Source organism: Crinia signifera, chromosome 12, assembly GCF_055691185.1.
Source record: "Crinia signifera chromosome 12, ASM5569118v1, whole genome shotgun sequence".
In the NCBI taxonomy this organism is placed as follows: Eukaryota; Metazoa; Chordata; class Amphibia; order Anura; family Myobatrachidae; genus Crinia; species Crinia signifera.
Genome location: NC_139228.1, coordinates 6,802,294 through 6,822,153, shown reverse-complemented (window position 1 = coordinate 6,822,153; position 19,860 = coordinate 6,802,294). Strand labels below are relative to the sequence as shown.

The following is a 19,860-nucleotide window of genomic DNA, read 5'->3' as shown; positions in this document are numbered from 1 at the left end:
ATGCCACCTTCCTGTGCAGTAATACATTGCTATCAGTAGTAGTAGTGTATAATGTAGTAACCTAGTAATATAGTAACATAATGCCACCTTCCTGTGCAGTAATACATTGCTATCAGTAGTAGTAGTAGTAGTAGTGTATAATGTAGTAACCTAGTAATATAATAACATAATGCCACCTTTGTGTGCAGTAAGACATTGCTATCAGTAGTAGTAGTGTATAATGTAGTAACCTAGTAATATAGTAACATAATGCCACCTTCCTGTGCAGTAAGACATTGCTATCAGTAGTAGTGTATAATGTAGTAACCTAGTAATATAGTAACATAATGTGTCCTTCCTGTGCAGTAATACATTGCTATCAGTAGTAGTACTAGTGTATAATGTAGTAACCTAGTAATATAGTAACATAATGCCACCTTCTTGTGCAGTAATACATTGCTATCAGTAGTAGTAGTGTATAATGTAGTAACCTAGTAATATAGTAACATAATGTGTCCTTCCTGTGCAGTAATACATTGCTATCAGTAGTAGTACTAGTGTATAATGTAGTAACCTAGTAATATAGTAACATAATGCCACCTTCTTGTGCAGTAATACATTGCTATCAGTAGTAGTAGTGTATAATGTAGTAACCTAGTAATATAGTAACATAATGTGTCCTTCCTGTGCAGTAATACATTGCTATCAGTAGTAGTAGTAGTGTATAATGTAGTAACCTAGTAATATAGTAACATAATGCCACCTTCTTGTGCAGTAATACATTGCTATCAGTAGTAGTAGTAGTGTATAATGTAGTAACCTAGTAATATAGTAACATAATGCCACCTTCCTGTGCAGTAAGACATTGTTATCAGTAGTAGTAGTAGTGTATAATGTAGTAACCTAGTAATATAGTAACATAATGCCACCTTCCTGTGCAGTAAGACATTGTTATCAGTAGTAGTAGTGTATAATGTAGTAACCTAGTAATATAGTAACATAATGCCACCTTCCTGTGCAGTAATACATTGCTATCAGTAGTAGTAGTGTATAATGTAGCAACCTAGTAATATAGTAACATAATGCCACCTTCCTGTGCAGTAATACATGGCTATCAGTAGTAGTAGTGTATAATGTAGTAACATAGTAATATAGTAACATAATGCCACCTTCCTGTGCAGTAAGACATTGCTATCAGTAGTAGTAGTGTATAATGTAGTAACCTAGTAATATAGTAACATAATGCCACCTTCCTGTGCAGTAATACATTGCTATCAGTAGTAGTAGTAGTGTATAATGTAGTAACATAGTAATATAGTAACATAATGCCACCTTCCTGTGCAGTAATACATTGCTATCAGTAGTAGTAGTAGTAGTGTATAATGTAGTAACCTAGTAATTTAGTAACATAATGCCACCTTCCTGTGCAGTAATACATTGCTATCAGTAGTAGTAGTGTATAATGTAGTAACCTAGTAATATAGTAACATAATGTGTCCTTCCTGTGCAGTAATACATTGCTATCAGTAGTAGTAGTAGTAGTGTATAATGTAGTAACCTAGTAATATAGTAACATAATGCCACCTTCCTGTGCAGTAATACATTGCTATCAGTAGTAGTAGTAGTAGTGTATAATGTAGTAACATAATAATATAGTAACATAATGCCACCTTCCTGTGCAGTAATACATTGCTATCAGTAGTAGTAGTGTATAATGTAGTAACCTAGTAATATAGTAACATAATGCCACCTTCCTGTGCAGTAATACATTGCTATCAGTAGTAGTAGTGTATAATGTAGTAACCTAGTAATATAGTAACATAATGCCACCTTCTTGTGCAGTAATACATTGCTATCAGTAGTAGTAGTGTATAATGTAGTAACCTAGTAATATAGTAACATAATGCCACCTTCCTGTGCAGTAATACATTGCTATCAGTAGTAGTAGTGTATAATGTAGTAACCTAGTGATATAGTAACATAATGCCACCTTCTTGTGCAGTAATACATTACTATCAGTAGTAGTAGTAGTAGTAGTAGTAGTAGTAGTAGTGTATAATGTAGTAACATAGTAATATAGTAACATAATGCCACCTTCCTGTGCAGTAATACATTACTATCAGTAGTAGAAGTAGTAGTAGTAGTAGTAGTGTATAATGTAGTAACATAGTAATATAGTAACATAATGCCACCTTCTTGTGCAGTAATACATTACTATCAGTAGTAGTAGTAGTAGTAGTAGTAGTAGTAGTAGTGTATAATGTAGTAACATAGTAATATAGTAACATAATGCCACCTTCCTGTGCAGTAATACATTACTATCAGTAGTAGTAGTAGTAGTAGTAGTAGTAGTAGTGTATAATGTAGTAACATAGTAATATAGTAACATAATGCCACCTTCTTGTGCAGTAATACATTACTATCAGTAGTAGTAGTAGTAGTAGTAGTGGTGTATAATGTAGTAACATAGTAATATAGTAACATAATGCCACCTTCCTGTGCAGTAATACATTACTATCAGTAGTAGTAGTAGTAGTGTATAATGTAGTAACATAGTAATATAGTAACATAATGCCACCTTCCTGTGCACCGTTACACAACCCTTTGCTTTCTCTTTCAGTGCAACGTTGGCTGGGCTGGGAACGGATACACCTGTGGCAGAGACACAGATATAGACGGATATCCAGATGAGCCAATGCCTTGTATCGATAATAACAAGCACTGCCGTCAGGTACGATGGGTCATGGGGAGGAAACAACAACATTTGGTGCAAGGAAACAAGAACATTCAAATGAAAAAATCAGTATTCTGTTTACATGGAATCCAATAGTCCATTCACATGAATCAACTTACATAGTAACATAGAGACCAAGTAACATTGTAACGTAGTAACATAGAGACCGAGTAACATAGCAACGTAGTAACATAGAGACCGAGTAACCTAGTAACGTAGTAATGAAGTAACGTAGTAACATCGAGACCGAGTAACCTAGTAACGTAGTAACATAGAGACCGAGTAACATAGTAACGTAGTAACATAGAGACCGAGTAACGTAGTAACATTGGGTACTTATGTATTATCTGGGCTCCCATGTTAAATGCACCCCATTTTTTCATACCCCTACTATCCAACTACGCATGGAGTTGATTTTATATAGTGTGGCGAGCGCAGCGGTCTCATAAGAAAAACAGTGCACATGGGCGTTTATTCTAGGTTATTCTTTCTGACAAAATCCTTCTTAGATGGACAAAACCATGTGCACTGCAGGGGGGCAGATGTAACATGTGCAGATAGAATTAGATTTGGGTGAGTTATTTTGTTTCTGTGCAGGGAAAATACTGACTGCATGATTTTACACTGCAAGATAGATCTCACTTTGAAGAAAAACCCCACCCAAATCTAATGCTCTCTGCACAAGTTACATCTGCCCCACCCGCACTGCACATGGTTTTGTCCATCTAAGAAGGATTTTGTCAGAAAGAATGGACTAGAATAACCCCCATGGTTTTGTCCATCTAAGAAGGATTTTGTCAGAAAGAATAAACTAGAATAAACCCCATAGAGACCGAGTAACCTAGCAACGTAGTAATGAAGTAACGTAGTGACATAGAGACCGAGTAACATAGTAACATAGAGACCAAGTAACGTAGTAACATAGAGACCGAGTAACATAGTAACGTAGTAACATACAGACCGAGTAATATAGTAACGTATTAACATAGAGAACGAGTAACGTAGTAACATTGTAACATAGAGACCGAGTAACATAGTAACATAGAGACTGAGTAACCTAGTAACATAGAGACCAATTAACATAGAGACTGAGTAACGTAGTATTGAAGTAACGTAGTAACATAGAGACCGAGTAACATAGTAACATAGTAACATAGAGACCGAGTAAACTAGTAACGTAGTAATGAAGTAACATGGAGACTGAGTAACGTAGTAACGTAGTAATGAAGTAACGTAGTAACATAGAGACCGAGTAACATAGTAACATAGAGACCGAGTAACATAGTAACGTAGTAACATACAGACCGAGTAACATAGTAACATAGAGACAGAGTAACGTAGTAACATTGTAACATAGAGACCGAGTAACATAGTAACATAGAGACTGAGTAACCTAGTTACATAGAGACCGAGTAACCTAGTAACGTAGTAATGAAGTAACATGGAGACCGAGTAACGTAGTAACATAGAGACAGAGTAACCTAGCAACATAGTAATGAAGTAACGTAGTGACATAGAGACCGAGTAACGTAGTAACATAGAGACAGAGTAACGTAGTAACATAGAGACCGAGTAACATATTAACGTAGTAACATACAGACCAAGTAACATAGTAACGTAGTAACATAGAGACCGAGTAACGTAGTAACATTGTAACATAGAGACCGTGTAACATAGTAACATAGAGACTGAGTAACCTAGTAACATAGAGACCGAGTAACATAGAGACCGAGTAATGTAGTATTGAAGTAACGTAGTAACATAGAGACCGAGTGTAACGTACTAACATAGAGACCGAGTAACATAGTAACGTAGTAACATAGAGACCGAGTAACATAGTAACGTAGTAACATAGAGACCGAGTAACCTAGTAACGTAGTAATGAAGTAACATAGAGACCGAGTAACGTAGTAATACAGTAACATAATAATGGTAATGTAGTAACATAATAATGTACTAATATAGTAACGTAGTAATGTAGTAACATAGTAATGTAGTAAGATAGTAAAATAGTAATATATTAACATAGTAATAGTAACATAGTACCGTAGTAATCATACGTATTATCATGAGGCAGTACAAACAGTGTAATGGTTAGCATTACTGCCTCACAGCGCTAAGGTCATGGGTTCGATCCTCACCATGTCCCCAACTGTGCAGAGTTTGTATATTCTCCCAGTGCTTGCGTGGGTTTCCTCCGGGTACTCCGGTTTCCTCCCACAATCCAAAAATATACAGGTAGTTTAAATGGCTTCCAACAAAATTAACCCTAGAATGTCTGTGTGCGCGTGTATATGTGGTAGGGAATATAGATTGAACGCTCCACTGGGGCAGGGACTGATGTGAGTGTTCAAATATTCTCTGTAAATCGCTACGGAATATGTGTGCGCTATATAAGAAACTGTTAATAAATAATAATAACGTGGTAATGTAGCAACATAATAATGTAGTAGCATAGTAATATAGTAACATAATAATGTAGTAATATTATAACATAGTATGTAGTAACATAGTATTATAGTAACATAATAATGTACTAACATAGTAACCTAGTAACATATTAACGTAGTAATGCAGTAAACTAGTAATGTAGTAACCTTGTAAAATAGTAACATAATAAAATACATAATAATATAGTAACATAGTAACTTAGTAACATAGTAACATAATAACATAGTAATGTAGTAACATCATAATTTAGTAACATAATAATGTAGTTATATAGTTAACTAGTAATGTAGTAACATAATATAGTAAGATAATAATATAGTAACCTAATAACGTAGTAACCTAGTAATATATTAATATAGTAACATAATAATGTAGTAATGTAGTATTATAGTAATATAATAACATAGGTATGTGGTAATATAGTAAAATAATAATATAGTAATTTAGAAACATAGTAATATAGTAAAATAATAACGTAGTAATGTAGTAACATAGTAATATAGTAACATAATGTAGTAACCGTAATATAGCAACATAGTAACATCATAAAATAGTAGTATAGTAAAATAATAGCATAGTAACATGGTTATATATTATCGCAGTAACATAATAACATAGTAAAATAGTAACAATAATGTACTGTAGTAACCGTAACATCGTAACATAATAACATTGTAACATAATAACATAGTAAAATAGTAACATAATAGCATAGTAACATGGTTATATATTATCGCAGTAACATAATAACATAGTAATATAGTAACATAGTAAAATAATAACGTACTAATGTACAGTAGTAATATAGCAACAAGCACTTATTAATGTAGTAACATAATAACGTAGCAATATAGTATCATAGTAATGTATTAATATAGTAACATAATATGGTACTGTAGTAACATAGTAATGTAGTAACCTAGTAAAGTTGTAATATAGTAACGTAAAGTATTAACATTATAATGTAGCAACATAATAACATAGTAATATAGTAACGTAGTAATGTAGTACCATAGTAATATATTAACCTAGTAATGTAGTGCCATAGTAATGTAGTAAAATAGTCATATATTAACATAGTAATCTAGAAAACTAGTAATATAGTATTGTAGTACTATAGTAACATAACTTGGTAATGTAGTAAAATAGGATCATAATAAGATAGTAATATAGTAATGTAGTAACATAATAATGTAGTAATATAATATTATAGTTATATAGTAATATAATAATGTAAGAACATAGTAATATAGTAACATAATAATGTACTAACATAGTAATCTAGTAACATAGTAATATATTAATGTAGTAATGCAGTAATATAATAACATAGTAATGTAGTAATTTTTTTTAATTCAATAATTTTTATTGAAATTTTTTGCAAAAAACATACAAAGTAACACTCAAATCAAACATAGGTATAGCCACAGCAGTGACGCATGGAGCTGGCAAATTAGGAACATATGGAGCATAAATACGTGGTGCTTGAACATACATAGGCAGGGCTTACATAACATGTTGTCAAAGGATATCGCTATAGGGTGGATATGTTTATTTCAGTACCCGAAGGCGCCATTCGGGACCGAACCTGCAGCAACAGTGCAAAAATTGTAACCAAATAGTAAGCATGTGTTGTGTTATACAATACCCTCCTACACAGTAGAGAATGGACATATAATGTTCCTTAGTCACTGCAATAACCAGATAGAACTAGAATAATGTATGTATATACCCATCTATCAAACAAAAATAAAATAAACTCTAATGAACCCAAAACAAACCATCCCCAAAAAAAACCCACCCTGTATGACCTGGAGCCCTTAACCATTACCCCCTATCCCATTAACTAATCTACCTAGTACTAAATCCTACCTATACCCACCCATTAATGACTAAACCCCCCCCCTCAAATAAGACCACCGGATGTCAGCATCAGGATCTGTCAAGGGCTATGCATATATGACCCTACACCCAGCCAAAGTGCAATAACCATTCCACTAAGTATATAGGTTTGTGGGAGAACAATATTCGTCAAAGTGACATGTGATATATAGAGAACACAGCATATTATTACATTATTGACAGGATAAAAATACAAAAGTGGATTGTGGTTCAATAAGGAGAGCAACATAATATCAACATGATATAGGATAAGATTGTTTGAATACTGATATCATACCCCCCCCCCCCCCCCAAATAGAAGAACAAATGGGTAATAGCTGGGGCAGGATTGTCAGGATAAGTGAGCTAGTTAAAACCCGGCCTACCCCAAACAATTGTAGATAAAGTAGTTATCTCTGCCCAGCTTATGTCATTAAAAAGAGAACTGTCGACATAATGCTAAAGCCTGGTGGATTGTAGACGTCAGAGATATTATAACATTATGAGCAAACGTTGCAGTGCGAAAAAGCAGTATAGTGAATATAACATGGATTGACAATTTGGCGTAAATAGGCTGCTAATCTGGCCATTTCTCAGTCTCGTAATATAGCAAAATGGGAGTAATGTAGAAAGGATTAGTCTCACGTGTACAGCTAGGGTGACATCCGAAGCAAATGTAGCACCATGAATAGAAAACAACCATAGTCTGCAGGATCTTAGCAAAAAGCTGGAGGCAAACTGTACCTTCATCGGTGCAAACAGGAGCAGTAACCCAATCAATCACAGGCATGCACAGGTCTACATAGAAGTGTGAGTCCATTGCAGTAGCCATGTCCGTGGCAGGATATGACAAAGGAATTATAGACCTGTATGCCTCCCTCGCAATTTTTGTCTTGCATCTTCCGTAGTGAAATAAAGGGGATAGATCCCCCTTCTGACCTACACACAGGATTTCAGAATCCAGGATTGCAGCAGAAGGGGCCAGAGGTTCCATGCGTATTGGAATATCACCCATAACGACCACATCGCGATTACCAACGGGATACTGGGGAGATGAGTCACCACTGACTAGGACATCCAGCTGCCGGCATAATCTAGTAGAGGATTCCTGTATCTCTCGTAGGATCTGTAGTAAAGGGAGATCCATGTTTATCCAGGCTGGTAGTTGTTTGAAGTGTGTTACAAAAGGCAGTGGCAGATAGAGACTGATGATGCAGTCACAGGAGGCAAAGCTTTATCACCAGATCCGCAGCCAGGCCTCCAAACAGAAAAAATGGCGTCTGCGCGCCAAATATGTGGTCACCGTCACTACTCACCACAGTAGCAGTTATTGCAGTATAACAGCTGTACGGCAATGGAGGGATGTGGAGTCACTCTTGCAGTGTCTGACAAAAGCAGACTTTTTGTTAATTTTCACGCAGCCCCGCCGCCTGACGGCTCCGTGAGTCAGGCAAGATGGCGCCGGCTCTCCCCGTGCGGATCGCGGCAGCAAGTCACTTCAGAGACCGCTAGCCACTTCTCCCGCCAAGCAAATCCGGAGAGGTCGCCAGCCCCAGCCCCCCAGTCCACTACGCCACCTGCGGTCAGAGCGTCACGCTCCGTGCAGGACATTTGGCCGCGAGTGACAGAGCCGGAGGAGCAGTAGGCCGCAGCCGATGAAGTTCCCGGAGCGGCAGATAAATACAGCGGCAGCGATTTAGCAGGGGGCACCAGGTGATCAGGTAAGTATTCTCTCAGCAGCGCCAGCTCCAGAGTCGTCTATCAGGTTTAAATAGGATAATATTCAGGATGGGATGCAGGAGCTCCAGGAGACTGCTGCCTGTTCCTAGCTCGTCCAAGCCACGCCCCCAGTAATGTAGTAATTTAGTAATATAATAACATAGTAATGTAGTAACATAATAATAAAGTAAGATTACAATATAGTAACATAATAATGTAGAGAAGGAGGAGATGGAAGAAGAGGGGAGGAGATAGAGGGGCCGGAGTGTTGAGGAGTGGCACTGGCACAGCACACTGAGAAGAGGGAAGGAAGGGGAGGCGGCGCTGCTGGCTGTTCGTCATTTGATTGACAGCTGACAGGCGCAGGGAGCAATGGGTAGGGGGCGGATCCGGACATGACATGTCATCCAGGCATTCACAGACAATGCTACATGCCTCAGCGCAAGTGTCCATGAGGAAGAGGAGGCAGGTCGCAGGAGGAGGACAGTGTGTGCGCGGTGCAGGGAGCTGCTCAGCCTCTCCATACTGCCACCCGCTGTCAGACAGGCAGGGAGAGCGGTGTGCAGGAGGCAGTGACAGTGAGGGCTGAGGCAGCTTTAGCAGAGCAGGGAGGGAGACAGCACCTTTTCAGCATGGCGCCTCCCTGCTTTGCAGGAGCTGCTGAGTGGGTAGCGCCGGCCCTGAATATAGTGACGTATTAATGTAGTAACATAGTATTATAGTAACATAGTAATGTAATAATATGGGTAATGTAGTAATATAGTAACATAGTAGCTTAGTGATGTAGTAAGTAATCTAGTAACATAGTAATATAGTAACATAATAGCGTATTTATGTAGTAACATAGTATTATAGTAACGTAGTACTGTAATAATATAGTAATTTAGTAATATAGTATCAAAGTAACAACTTAGTAATGTAGGGACATAGTAATGTAATATATTAATTTAGATAGTTGATGAGTCCATCAAATTCAACCTTTATGTGATCTGACCCGGATGAGGTTGCTACCTCTCTGTTATAAACCATAATTCCAAACTACTTAAAATGTATCTAACCCTATCCATTGAGTCTGCCATCTCAGCCTTCCCTGGTAGTGTACAGATGATTATTTGAGCTTAACAAAGAGCGTAAATACAGGTTGTGCAATTGATAAAAATTGATTTATTTTATATAATATCAGGTATTTATATAGCGCACATATATTCCACAGTGCTGTACAGAGAATATGGTACTTGTGTATTATAGCGGCGCCCATCACATCGCATACCATAAGGCATGCGATGGTATGCGATGCGACACGATATCGCACGATATTGTACAATGTCATACAATTTTAAAATTGTATGACATTGTGTATGGCATACAATGCCATACAATGCGATGCAATGCGATTAAAAATTGTATAAGCACCCCCACGCCACCCCTCCCACTATAAACGTGAAACCAAAGTGGCGAGCGGCGGCGGTACGCATCCTCCGACCTTTTCATACCCCCACTATCCACGTCGGCGTGGAGTTGAGAATAGAAAGTGTGGCGAGCGCAGCGAGCCACCGAGCCCAAAGCGTGGCGAGCAGACGCGGATACCTTCACAGGTATCGGCGTCCCCTCGCGGGCTTCACAGGTATCCGCGTCCCCGCGCGGGGCTCGCTGCGTTTGCCACGCTTCGGGCTCGCTGCGCTCGCCACACTTTCTATTCTCAACTCCACGCCGACGTGGATAGTGGGGGTATGAAAAGGTCGGAGGACGCGTACCGCCGCCCCTCGCGGGCTCGCTGCTCTCGCCACGCTGCGGGTTCACGTTTATAGTGGGGGGTGGCGTGGGGGTTCATTTAACATTGTAAGCACCCATTTGGGGTGCTTATACAATGTTTCATCGCATAGGGGGCAAAAATCGCATCGCATGCCATCGGGTGCATAAAGAAATAGCTGCATTGATGTAAATAAGTTATATTGCATCGGTTCTTCCAGTGTCCTTCTCTTTTTGGGCCCAAATGAGAAATAAGTCCCAATATGGTAATGGCCAGGGATATCCGAAGAACTGCTTCTTCCAGATGGATATTAGAGAGATGGCATTCCTCCACCAACTGGTTCATAGTCATCTGGAAGGGATGGGATATGTACAGAGAAAGGTCCAATAGTTCCTTATACAGGCAGTTCTGAGGTGTGGCATTCCTCCACAATAGCGGTATAGAAAGCATGGTTATGGATCCTGGATATCAATTGTATATGTTGTCTGGGACCAATGGAGAGGTGGCTTTAGGTATAAGAAGGTAGGCTTGGGAGATTTTTCCAGAAGTGAGAAGACAGAGCAGCATTACTTGTGTACCAGAATCCTACGCGTTTCACTGCCACTGCAGCCCTCGTAAGCAACATTTGTTGCCCTTTGAAGCAACAAATGCTGCTTCATAGAGCCAGCTATCATATTTTGTAGACCAACCTCTTGTTAATAAAATATAGAGTCTAAGGTAATGTCTGTTATTTTATGTAAATTGATGGTCTCTTGGTTTAGGTAGAGTGATGGTCTCTTGGTTTAGGTAGAGTGATGATCTCTTGGTTTAGGTAGAGTGATGGTCTCTTGGTTTAGGTAGAGTGATGGTCTCTTGGTTTAGGTAGAGTGATGGTCTCTTGGTTTAGGTAGAGTGATGGTCTCTTGGTCTAGGTAGAGTGATGGTCTCTTTGTCTAGGTAGAGTGATGGTCTCTTTGTCTAGGTAGAGTGATGGTCTCTTTGTCTAGGTAGAGTGATGGTCTCTTTGTCTAGGTAGAGTGATGGTCTCTTTGTCTAGGTAGAGTGATGGTCTCTTTGTCTAGGTAGAGTGATGGTCTCTTTGTCTAGGTAGAGTGATGGTCTCATTGTCTAGGTAGAGTGATGGTCTCTTTGTCTAGGTAGAGTGATGGTCTCTGTCTAGGTAGAGTGATGGTCTCTTTGGATAGGTAGAGTGATGGTCTCTTTGGATAGGTAGAGTGATGGTCTCTTTGTCTAGGTAGAGTGATGGTCTCTTTGTCTAGGTAGAGTGATGGTCTCTTTGTCTAGGTAGAGTGATGGTCTCTTTGTCTAGGTAGAGTGATGGTCTCTTTGTCTAGGTAGAGTGATGGTCTCATTGTCTAGGTAGAGTGATGGTCTCTTTGTCTAGGTAGAGTGATGGTCTCTGTCTAGGTAGAGTGATGGTCTCTTTGGATAGGTAGAGTGATGGTCTCTTTGTCTATGTAGAGTGATGGTCTCTTTGTCTAGGTAGAGTGATGGTCTCATTGTCTAGGTAGAGTGATGGTCTCTTTGTCTAGGTAGAGTGATGGTCTCTGTCTAGGTAGAGTGATGGTCTCTTTGGATAGGTAGAGTGATGGTCTCTTTGGATAGGTAGAGTGATGGTCTCTTTGGATAGGTAGAGTGATGGTCTCTTTGGCTAGGTATAGTGATGGTCTCTTTGGCTAGGTAGAGTGATGGTCTCTTGGGCTAGGTAGAGTGATGGTCTCTTGGGCTAGGTAGAGTGATGGTCTCTTGGGCTAGGTAGAGTGATGGTCTCTTGGGCTAGGTAGAGTGATGGTCTCTTGGGCTAGGTAGAGTGATGGTCTCTGGGGCTAGGTAGAGTGATGGTCTCTGGGGCTAGGTAGAGTTATGGTCTCTCAGGCTAGGTAGAGTGATGGTCTCTTTGTCTAGGTAGAGTGATGGTCTCTTTGTCTAGGTAGAGTGATGGTCTCTTTGTCTAGGTAGAGTGATGGTCTCTGTCTAGGTAGAGTGATGGTCTCTTTGGATAGGTAGAGTGATGGTCTCTTTGGCTAGGTAGAGTGATGGTCTCTTTGGCTAGGTAGAGTGATGGTCTCTTTGGCTAGGTAGAGTGATGGTCTTTTTGGCTAGGTAGAGTGATGGTCTCTTGGGCTAGGTAGAGTGATGGTCTCTTGGGCTAGGTAGAGTGATGGTCTCTTGGGCTAGGTAGAGTGATGGTCTCTTGGGCTAGGTAGAGTGATGGTCTCTTGGGCTAGGTAGAGTGATGGTCTCTGGGGCTAGGTAGAGTGATGGTCTCTGGGGCTAGGTAGAGTGATGGTCTCTGGGGCTAGGTAGAGTGATGGTCTCTGGGGCTAGGTAGAGTGATGGTCTCTGGGGCTAGGTAGAGTGATGGTCTCTGGGGCTAGGTAGAGTGATGGTCTCTGGGGCTAGGTAGAGTGATGGTCTCTTGGTCTAGGTAGAGTGATGGTCTCTTGGTCTAGGTAGAGTGATGGTCTCTTGGTCTAGGTAGAGTGATGGTCTCTCGGGCTAGGTAGAGTGATGGTCTCTCAGGCTAGGTAGAGTGATGGTCTCTCAGGCTAGGTAGAGTGATGGTTTTTCAGTTTAGGCAAAGCAATTGTCTATTATTTTGGGCAGAGTAATTGCATATCAGTTTGGAAAGAGATGGTCTCAAGATTAGGTTTAGAGATGGCCTCCCTGTTAGGTGGATTGGTGGTCTATTGGTTTAGGCAGCATGATGGTTTCTTGGAAAAGGCAGAGAGATGGTCTCAAAATAACTGATGGTAGGACAGTTCCTTTGTTTATGGTCTGTGAATTAGCTAGAATTATGATTCCTATATTTAGGTAGACATGGTCTTTAGGATTGATGGTGGGGGGGTTGGGTGGAAGAACATACCAGGACCAGATACATTATATGACGGGTGCTAGATACACACTGTACATAGGACGTCGCTTAAAAAAACATGTTTATTTCCACTTTCCTTCCCCACAGGACAACTGCAAGCTGACGCCCAACTCCGGACAGGAAGATGCTGACAATGATGGAATAGGGGATCAGTGTGATGAAGATGCAGATGGGGATGGAATCAAAAACGTTGAGGTAGAGTATTTGCGTGGGGTGATACAGGGCGGAAAAAAAGTGCTCGCTGTACTTGAGGTTGTCTTCGTGCTGGAGAGAGAACGCTGCAGGAAATCGGCATTTTGTAGCCTACACAGGGTTTAAGTAGCTCCTCCAGACCTCAGAACTGGAGTCTTACTAGTATTTTAAGGTTCCGTAAGAGCTTATATAGTGGAGCCACTATCACATTGCTACTGCTCTTCTTCACAGGAAGGTGTGGTAATGGACAATGCATTCCAGTGTCAGACCAATTGTCATCTCTTTAGCGGGGATAAGCTGTAACAAGGGGCGCATGTAAGAAGAGAATGGCTTCCAAAGTGCCTATTTAGCAGAAAAGGAATGACGTATAAATGACTGTTGTCCCAGAGATTCTGATATCTGATTTACTTACATGTACTAAGATTTCTGTGTCTGGAAATGCCAAAGAGGTGTGTATATCAATGGGCCATACCGCCTCTCACGTAGGAAATTTATGGTAGCCTCTGCCATACAGTCCATTACAAGGGAGACATGGTAGCCCCGGGCGGACACATGGCCTCTGCCATATAGTCCATTACAAGGGAGACATGGTAGCCCCGGGTGGACACATGGCCTCTGCCATACAGCCCATTACAAGGGTGACATGGTAGCCCCGGGCGGACACACGGCCTCTGCCATACAGTCCATTACAAGGGAGACATGGTAGCCCCGGGCGGACACATGGCCTCTGCCATACAGCCCATTACAAGGAGACATGGTAGCCCCGGGCGGACACATGGCCTCTGCCATACAGCCCATTACAAGGGAGACATGGTAGCCCCGGGCAGACACACGGCCTCTGCCATACAGTCCATTACAAGGGGGACATGGTAGGCCCGGGCGGACACATGGCCTCTGCCATACAGTCCATTACAAGGGGGACATGGTAGGCCCGAGCGGACACACGGCGTCTGCTATACAGTCCATTACAAGGGGACATGGTAGACCCGGGCGGACACACGGCCTCTGCCATACAGTCCATTACAAGGGGGACATTGTAGCCTCGGGCGCACACACGGCCTCTGCCATATGGCCCATTACATGGGGGACATTGTAGCCCAGGTGGACATACGGCCTCTGCCATACGGCCCATTACAAGGGGGACATGGTAGGCCCGAGCGGACACACGGCCTCTGCCATACAGTCTATTACAAGGGAGACAAATCACTGGATTCTGCATCATACGTGGAGAGCTGGAAGTAGTAACTAGGGCTATTAGGCTATTGGCCCGATGTGGGTAACAGAAGCCTTCCTCCATACCGGTGTGCACGTGGCCCGACCACACGCCTGAGGACCTAAACTAGCTAAAGCTCTGTTCTGGTTACCAGATATATTACAGGGACTTGGAAAGACCAGCTGCAGTAATCCACGTCCTGTGACTGTACATAGACAGCAGGGAAGTCTAACGTACAGGAAGATGAAGCTATTCGGGTGTGGTCCTATGCCCAAGCGAGAGGGGACAACAAGACTTTGTAACGATTTCTAGACCATAACTTGGTAGAATTAGTGGGTTTCATTTCATGGACTTGCGCTGGACATCTATCAGTCTATAGATGGGCCAAGACACGAATGTTGGACTTGTTGAAGGGTCCACATGTCTCCTCTCTGGATGCTCTGCACCCCTGCACCCTGCTTCCTTATACCCAGTGATCGCTCATATACATTCCCATGCAGGATAACTGCAGACTTGTCTCAAACAAGGACCAGCAGAATTCTGACACCGACTCTTTCGGAGATGCCTGTGACAATTGCCCCAATGTCCCCAACAATGACCAGAAAGACACAGATAACAATGGAGAAGGTGACGCCTGTGACAATGACATCGATGGCGATGGTGAGTGGTTTATCGCTGTATAGGTGCATCATATAACCATGGCTAGGATTGTGAGTGTGACGCTCTGTCAGGATTCTTACCACAGTCACTGTAGCAATGTGTACATAGTGATACATAGCGTGATACAATTACAGTCAGTATAACCTTTCACCTCTGTAATCCAGGACACACATCCAGCGATAAGCAGGTACAGCTGCGTCACATGACATGTAGACTGCATTTACACCAATCTTACAGCAACTTGGCCTCATTCACTAATATATACTGTATATATGTGTATCTGTATGTAGGTATTCCTAACATGCTGGACAATTGTGCCAAAGTGCCAAATCCCCTTCAGACGGACAGAGATCTGGATGGGGTGGGGGATGCTTGTGATAGCTGTCCAGAGACCAGCAACCCAACACAGGTATTTCTGAGAGTCCTGTCCTCACTGACACCCCTTTAATCTCCTGATATACTCTGTGCTGCTGTGGACCCTTCTCCTCCCAATATATAACTCTCAGTCTGTGGCTTCCTGCTGCCTCCATTCCCCTCCTCACATCATGTCCCTGCCCCTGTCACATGCAGCCCTGTCCTCACTGACACATCCCTCATCTCCTGATATACTCTGCACTGCTGGGGACCCTGCTCCTCCGACTATATAACTCTCAGTCTGTGGCTTCCTGCTGCCTCCATTCCCCTCCTCACATCATGTCCCTGCCCCTGTCACATGCCACTCTGTCCTCACTGACACATCCCTCATCTCCTGATATACTCTGCACTGCTGGGGACCCTGCTCCTCCGACTATATAACTCTCAGTCTGTGGCTTCCTGCTGCCTCCATTCCCCTCCTCACATCATGTCCCTGCCCTGTCACATGCAGCCCTGTCCTCACTGACACATCACTCATCTCCTGATATACTCTGTTCTGCTGGGGACCCTGATCCTCCCACTATATAACTCTCAGTCTGTGGCTTCCTGCTGCCTCCATTCCTCTCCTCACATCATGTCACTGCCCCTGTCACATGCAGCCCTGTCCTCACTGACACATCACTCATCTCCTGATATACTCTGTGCTGCTGGGGACCCTGCTCCTCCGACTATATAACTCTCAGTCTGTGGCTTCCTGCTGCCTCCATTCCTCTCCTCACATCATGTCCCTGCCCCTGTCACATGCCGCTCTGTCCTCACTGACACATCACTCATCTCCTGATATACTCTGTGCTGCTGGGGACCCTGCACCTCCCACTATATAACTCTCAGTCTGTGGCTTCCTGCTGCCTCCATTCCCCTCCTCACATCATGTCACTGCCCCTGTCACATGCAGCCCTGTCCTCACTGACACATCACCCATCTCCTGATATACTCTGTGCTGCTGGGGACCCTGCTCCTCCCACTATATAACTCTCAGTCTGTGACTTCCTGCTGTCCGCATCCCCTCCTCACATCATGTCACTGCCCCTGTCACATGCAGCTCTGTCCTCACTGACACATCACCCATCTCCTAATATACTCTGTGCTGCTGGGGACCCTGCTCCTCCCACTATATAGTACATCAGATCCTCTGTGTGGCTTATAACATTGGTCACTGATGTGTACACATCATTCTTCCTCCAGACAGATGCTGACAGCGATTTGGTGGGCGACATGTGCGACACTAATCAGGACAAGTAAGTTGGATACTTCTATCAGATACGTGTTGCCAGTAGTTGGCCATCGGTCTCTATGTTTTGTTTATCTATGTTAGACTATTTTCCCTGCAGTAAGCGGTGCCGGGCGCCACATGTTTTTGTCCCCAATGTCCCGACAATAATCCAGTCACACTCTTTCGGGTTATTATCTGACATATTGGTGGATGTGAAGGGAAGAAAACCTGCAGTATATGCGGGTTGTCCATGTCTGGCCACCTTCTGATAGCACCTGGAGGACCTAATGTGTTCTGTTTCAGCTGCTGAGTTCTTTTCATCTGGTTTGTGTGGCCAGGTTGGACACTGATCCTGCAACCTGCCACTCAGCATGGCCACCTGGTTCTGCTGTCCCATGGGAAACAGTTAATGGACAGTATTGGGGCTGCTTTGTATGGTTGGCAGGTTTATAATGTTTGGATGGTGGATTGGTATTCTTGGCAGGTTGGTATTGGTTGGTTAGTTGGTATGGTTGGTAGGTTTGTATTGGTTGGTTGGTGAGTTGGTATGGTTGGCAGGTTTGTATTGGTTGGTTGGTGAGTCAGTATGGTTGGCAGGTTTGTGTTGGTTGGTGAGTCGGTATGGTTGGCAGGTTTGTGTTGGTTGGTGAGTTGGTATGGTTGGCAGGTTTGTATTGGTTGGTTGGTGAGTTGATATGATTGGCAGGTTTGTATTGGTTGGTTGGTGAGTTGGTAGGATTGTATTGGTTTATATGGTGGATTGGTATGCTTGGCAGGTTGGTGAGTTGTTATGATTGACTGGATGATAGTTGGTGGGTTGGTATGGATAACTGTTATCAATACCGATATAAATATAACCAGATGGATAACAAGTGAAGTGCGCAGTTTACGTACTTTGTCCTTTAATCTGCTAACCCTTTATTCCTAGCTACGTGCGAACAAAGCGTAACGCAGCATAGCGAACTTTGTCCGTGTATAATACACGCTATACCGATACTTATAAGACAGTATCCTTTTGTTGTACTAAGTACCCAACCTGAGTACACCTTTTAAGGACAATGTCCGTATTACACCTTTGTCGCTAAATGCGAATAAAGCCAAGATTGAAGTATAACTCAAGAAATAAAGTATTTAGTCCCTAGCGGACAGCAGGGGGTTACAGGAAGCGAAATACAGCATAACACAGCGTACAGTTGTCTAACAATACAAAGTATGTTTTACACTACTAGGGGGAAAAGAATCAGATACAAAATACAATCAGCCACACGATATACAGGAATACAAATGTTACCGTCTCATCTATAGCGCAGCGCAGTCCGGTCGAGCTCACTAGGTTCTAATAGAACTTAGCCCAGTAAGGATGAAGTGGAAGAAGTGACCCATCCTGTCCAGGGATCGCTACTTTATAGTGTCCAAACAAAGAGGGGGCAGTGAGGGTCTCCATTCGTCAGAGTTCAAAAGTCAACTTCCTGTGGATTGGTGCAAGGGAATGCACTTCTTGAGGATTCAAGCAAAGGAATGCACTTCTGTGTCCTTTGTCAGCTGGCATCGTCATAGGGGGTCGTAAATCAAACACAAGAACCGGTTACAACTTGATCCTTTGTCCTTCTCAGTTCACATGGCAAAAGTACATAGATTATGGATTTTATCCATTATTATTAGACCTTAGGACTTGCGAACTTTTCGTTATGACCGGAGTGATGCGCATAAGACACGGAACATAAAGGTATGAAATATGTACGGAAACGGTTGTGTATTATTGGTTAAACTATGTGCTGCGAACGAAACCTATATTTAACTATATTTTATTTCAGTGTGGGATATGAATTTATGTGTGCTACACAGAACTTGGGTATTATACTTTATTTGCACAACTCTGCGAACCAAGAAGGCGGCCATACCATTCTAAAATAGCGTGCATATAACTTTACTTTGACACTGTGTGGATGGTTGATTGGTGGGTGAGTATGGTTTTCAGGTTGTTGGTGGTTTGTGTGGTTGACTATTTAGATGGTGCGTTGCTATGGTTGGCAGGTTTGTATTGGTTGGTTGGTGAGTTGGTATGGTTGGCAGGTCTGTGTTGGTTGGTGAGTTGGTATGGTTGGTGTATCCCGCTCAATAATGTCCAACTCCTTGGGTACAATGTATCCTCTGTATAAGAGGATACATTGTACCCAAGGAGTTTGGCATTATTGAGCGGGATACACCACCTTTGAGATTCACCTCTCACATTTGTGCGGGACTGGTAACTATAAAGCCTTTGCTAAAATAAGTGATTAATTGATGCCTCTACTTACTATCAATTTATCCAGCCTCATACCAGCTATTGTGCTTATAAAGCCTCTATATGTTATTTGTTGTACGTCTTGTATGTCTTGTTACGCAATTGCTATGAAAAACCTATAAAATGCACTATTTACACGTGAATATTATTATTATCTTTTATATTGTTTTAATACATTTTTATACTGGTAAAAATTCATTGTTCATTATTGTGCTATACACCTCTGCGCCCCTTGAAAGTGCATGTCAGTGTAAACTGCATGTTCTTTTCCTTTCCCTGTTCACCTTGAGTTACACATACTCTGACAGGGGGCAGCAACGGTGCACAGCAGTGTAACCCTTCAAATACATAAAACCAGTGCTCTTTTCTAGCCCTCTTGGGCTTTTCCTTTGTATTCCCACATACAATTATGTGTTATTATTGTGAATAACATCCTGTGCATTGTTGCATGTATTCCCAAATAACTTTCTGTGGTATTATTGTGTGTAACATCCT

At 42.0% G+C, this 19,860-nt stretch overlaps 1 protein-coding gene across 7 annotated transcripts in view; it reads left to right on the top strand.

Moving 5' to 3' along the window:
• The window catches only part of THBS3 (thrombospondin 3), a 90,884-nt gene that overhangs the window by 29,645 nt on the left and 41,379 nt on the right, over positions 1 to 19,860 (top strand). For all 7 annotated transcript variants that reach the window (XM_083167702.1, XM_083167704.1, XM_083167701.1 and 4 more), the window contains 5 exons: positions 2,600 to 2,710; positions 13,477 to 13,584; positions 15,295 to 15,454; positions 15,745 to 15,863; positions 17,054 to 17,106. In XM_083167702.1, the coding sequence (XP_083023828.1) occupies positions 2,600 to 2,710; positions 13,477 to 13,584; positions 15,295 to 15,454; positions 15,745 to 15,863; positions 17,054 to 17,106 (551 nt within the window). The remainder of the gene's footprint in view (positions 1 to 2,599; positions 2,711 to 13,476; positions 13,585 to 15,294; positions 15,455 to 15,744; positions 15,864 to 17,053; positions 17,107 to 19,860) is intronic.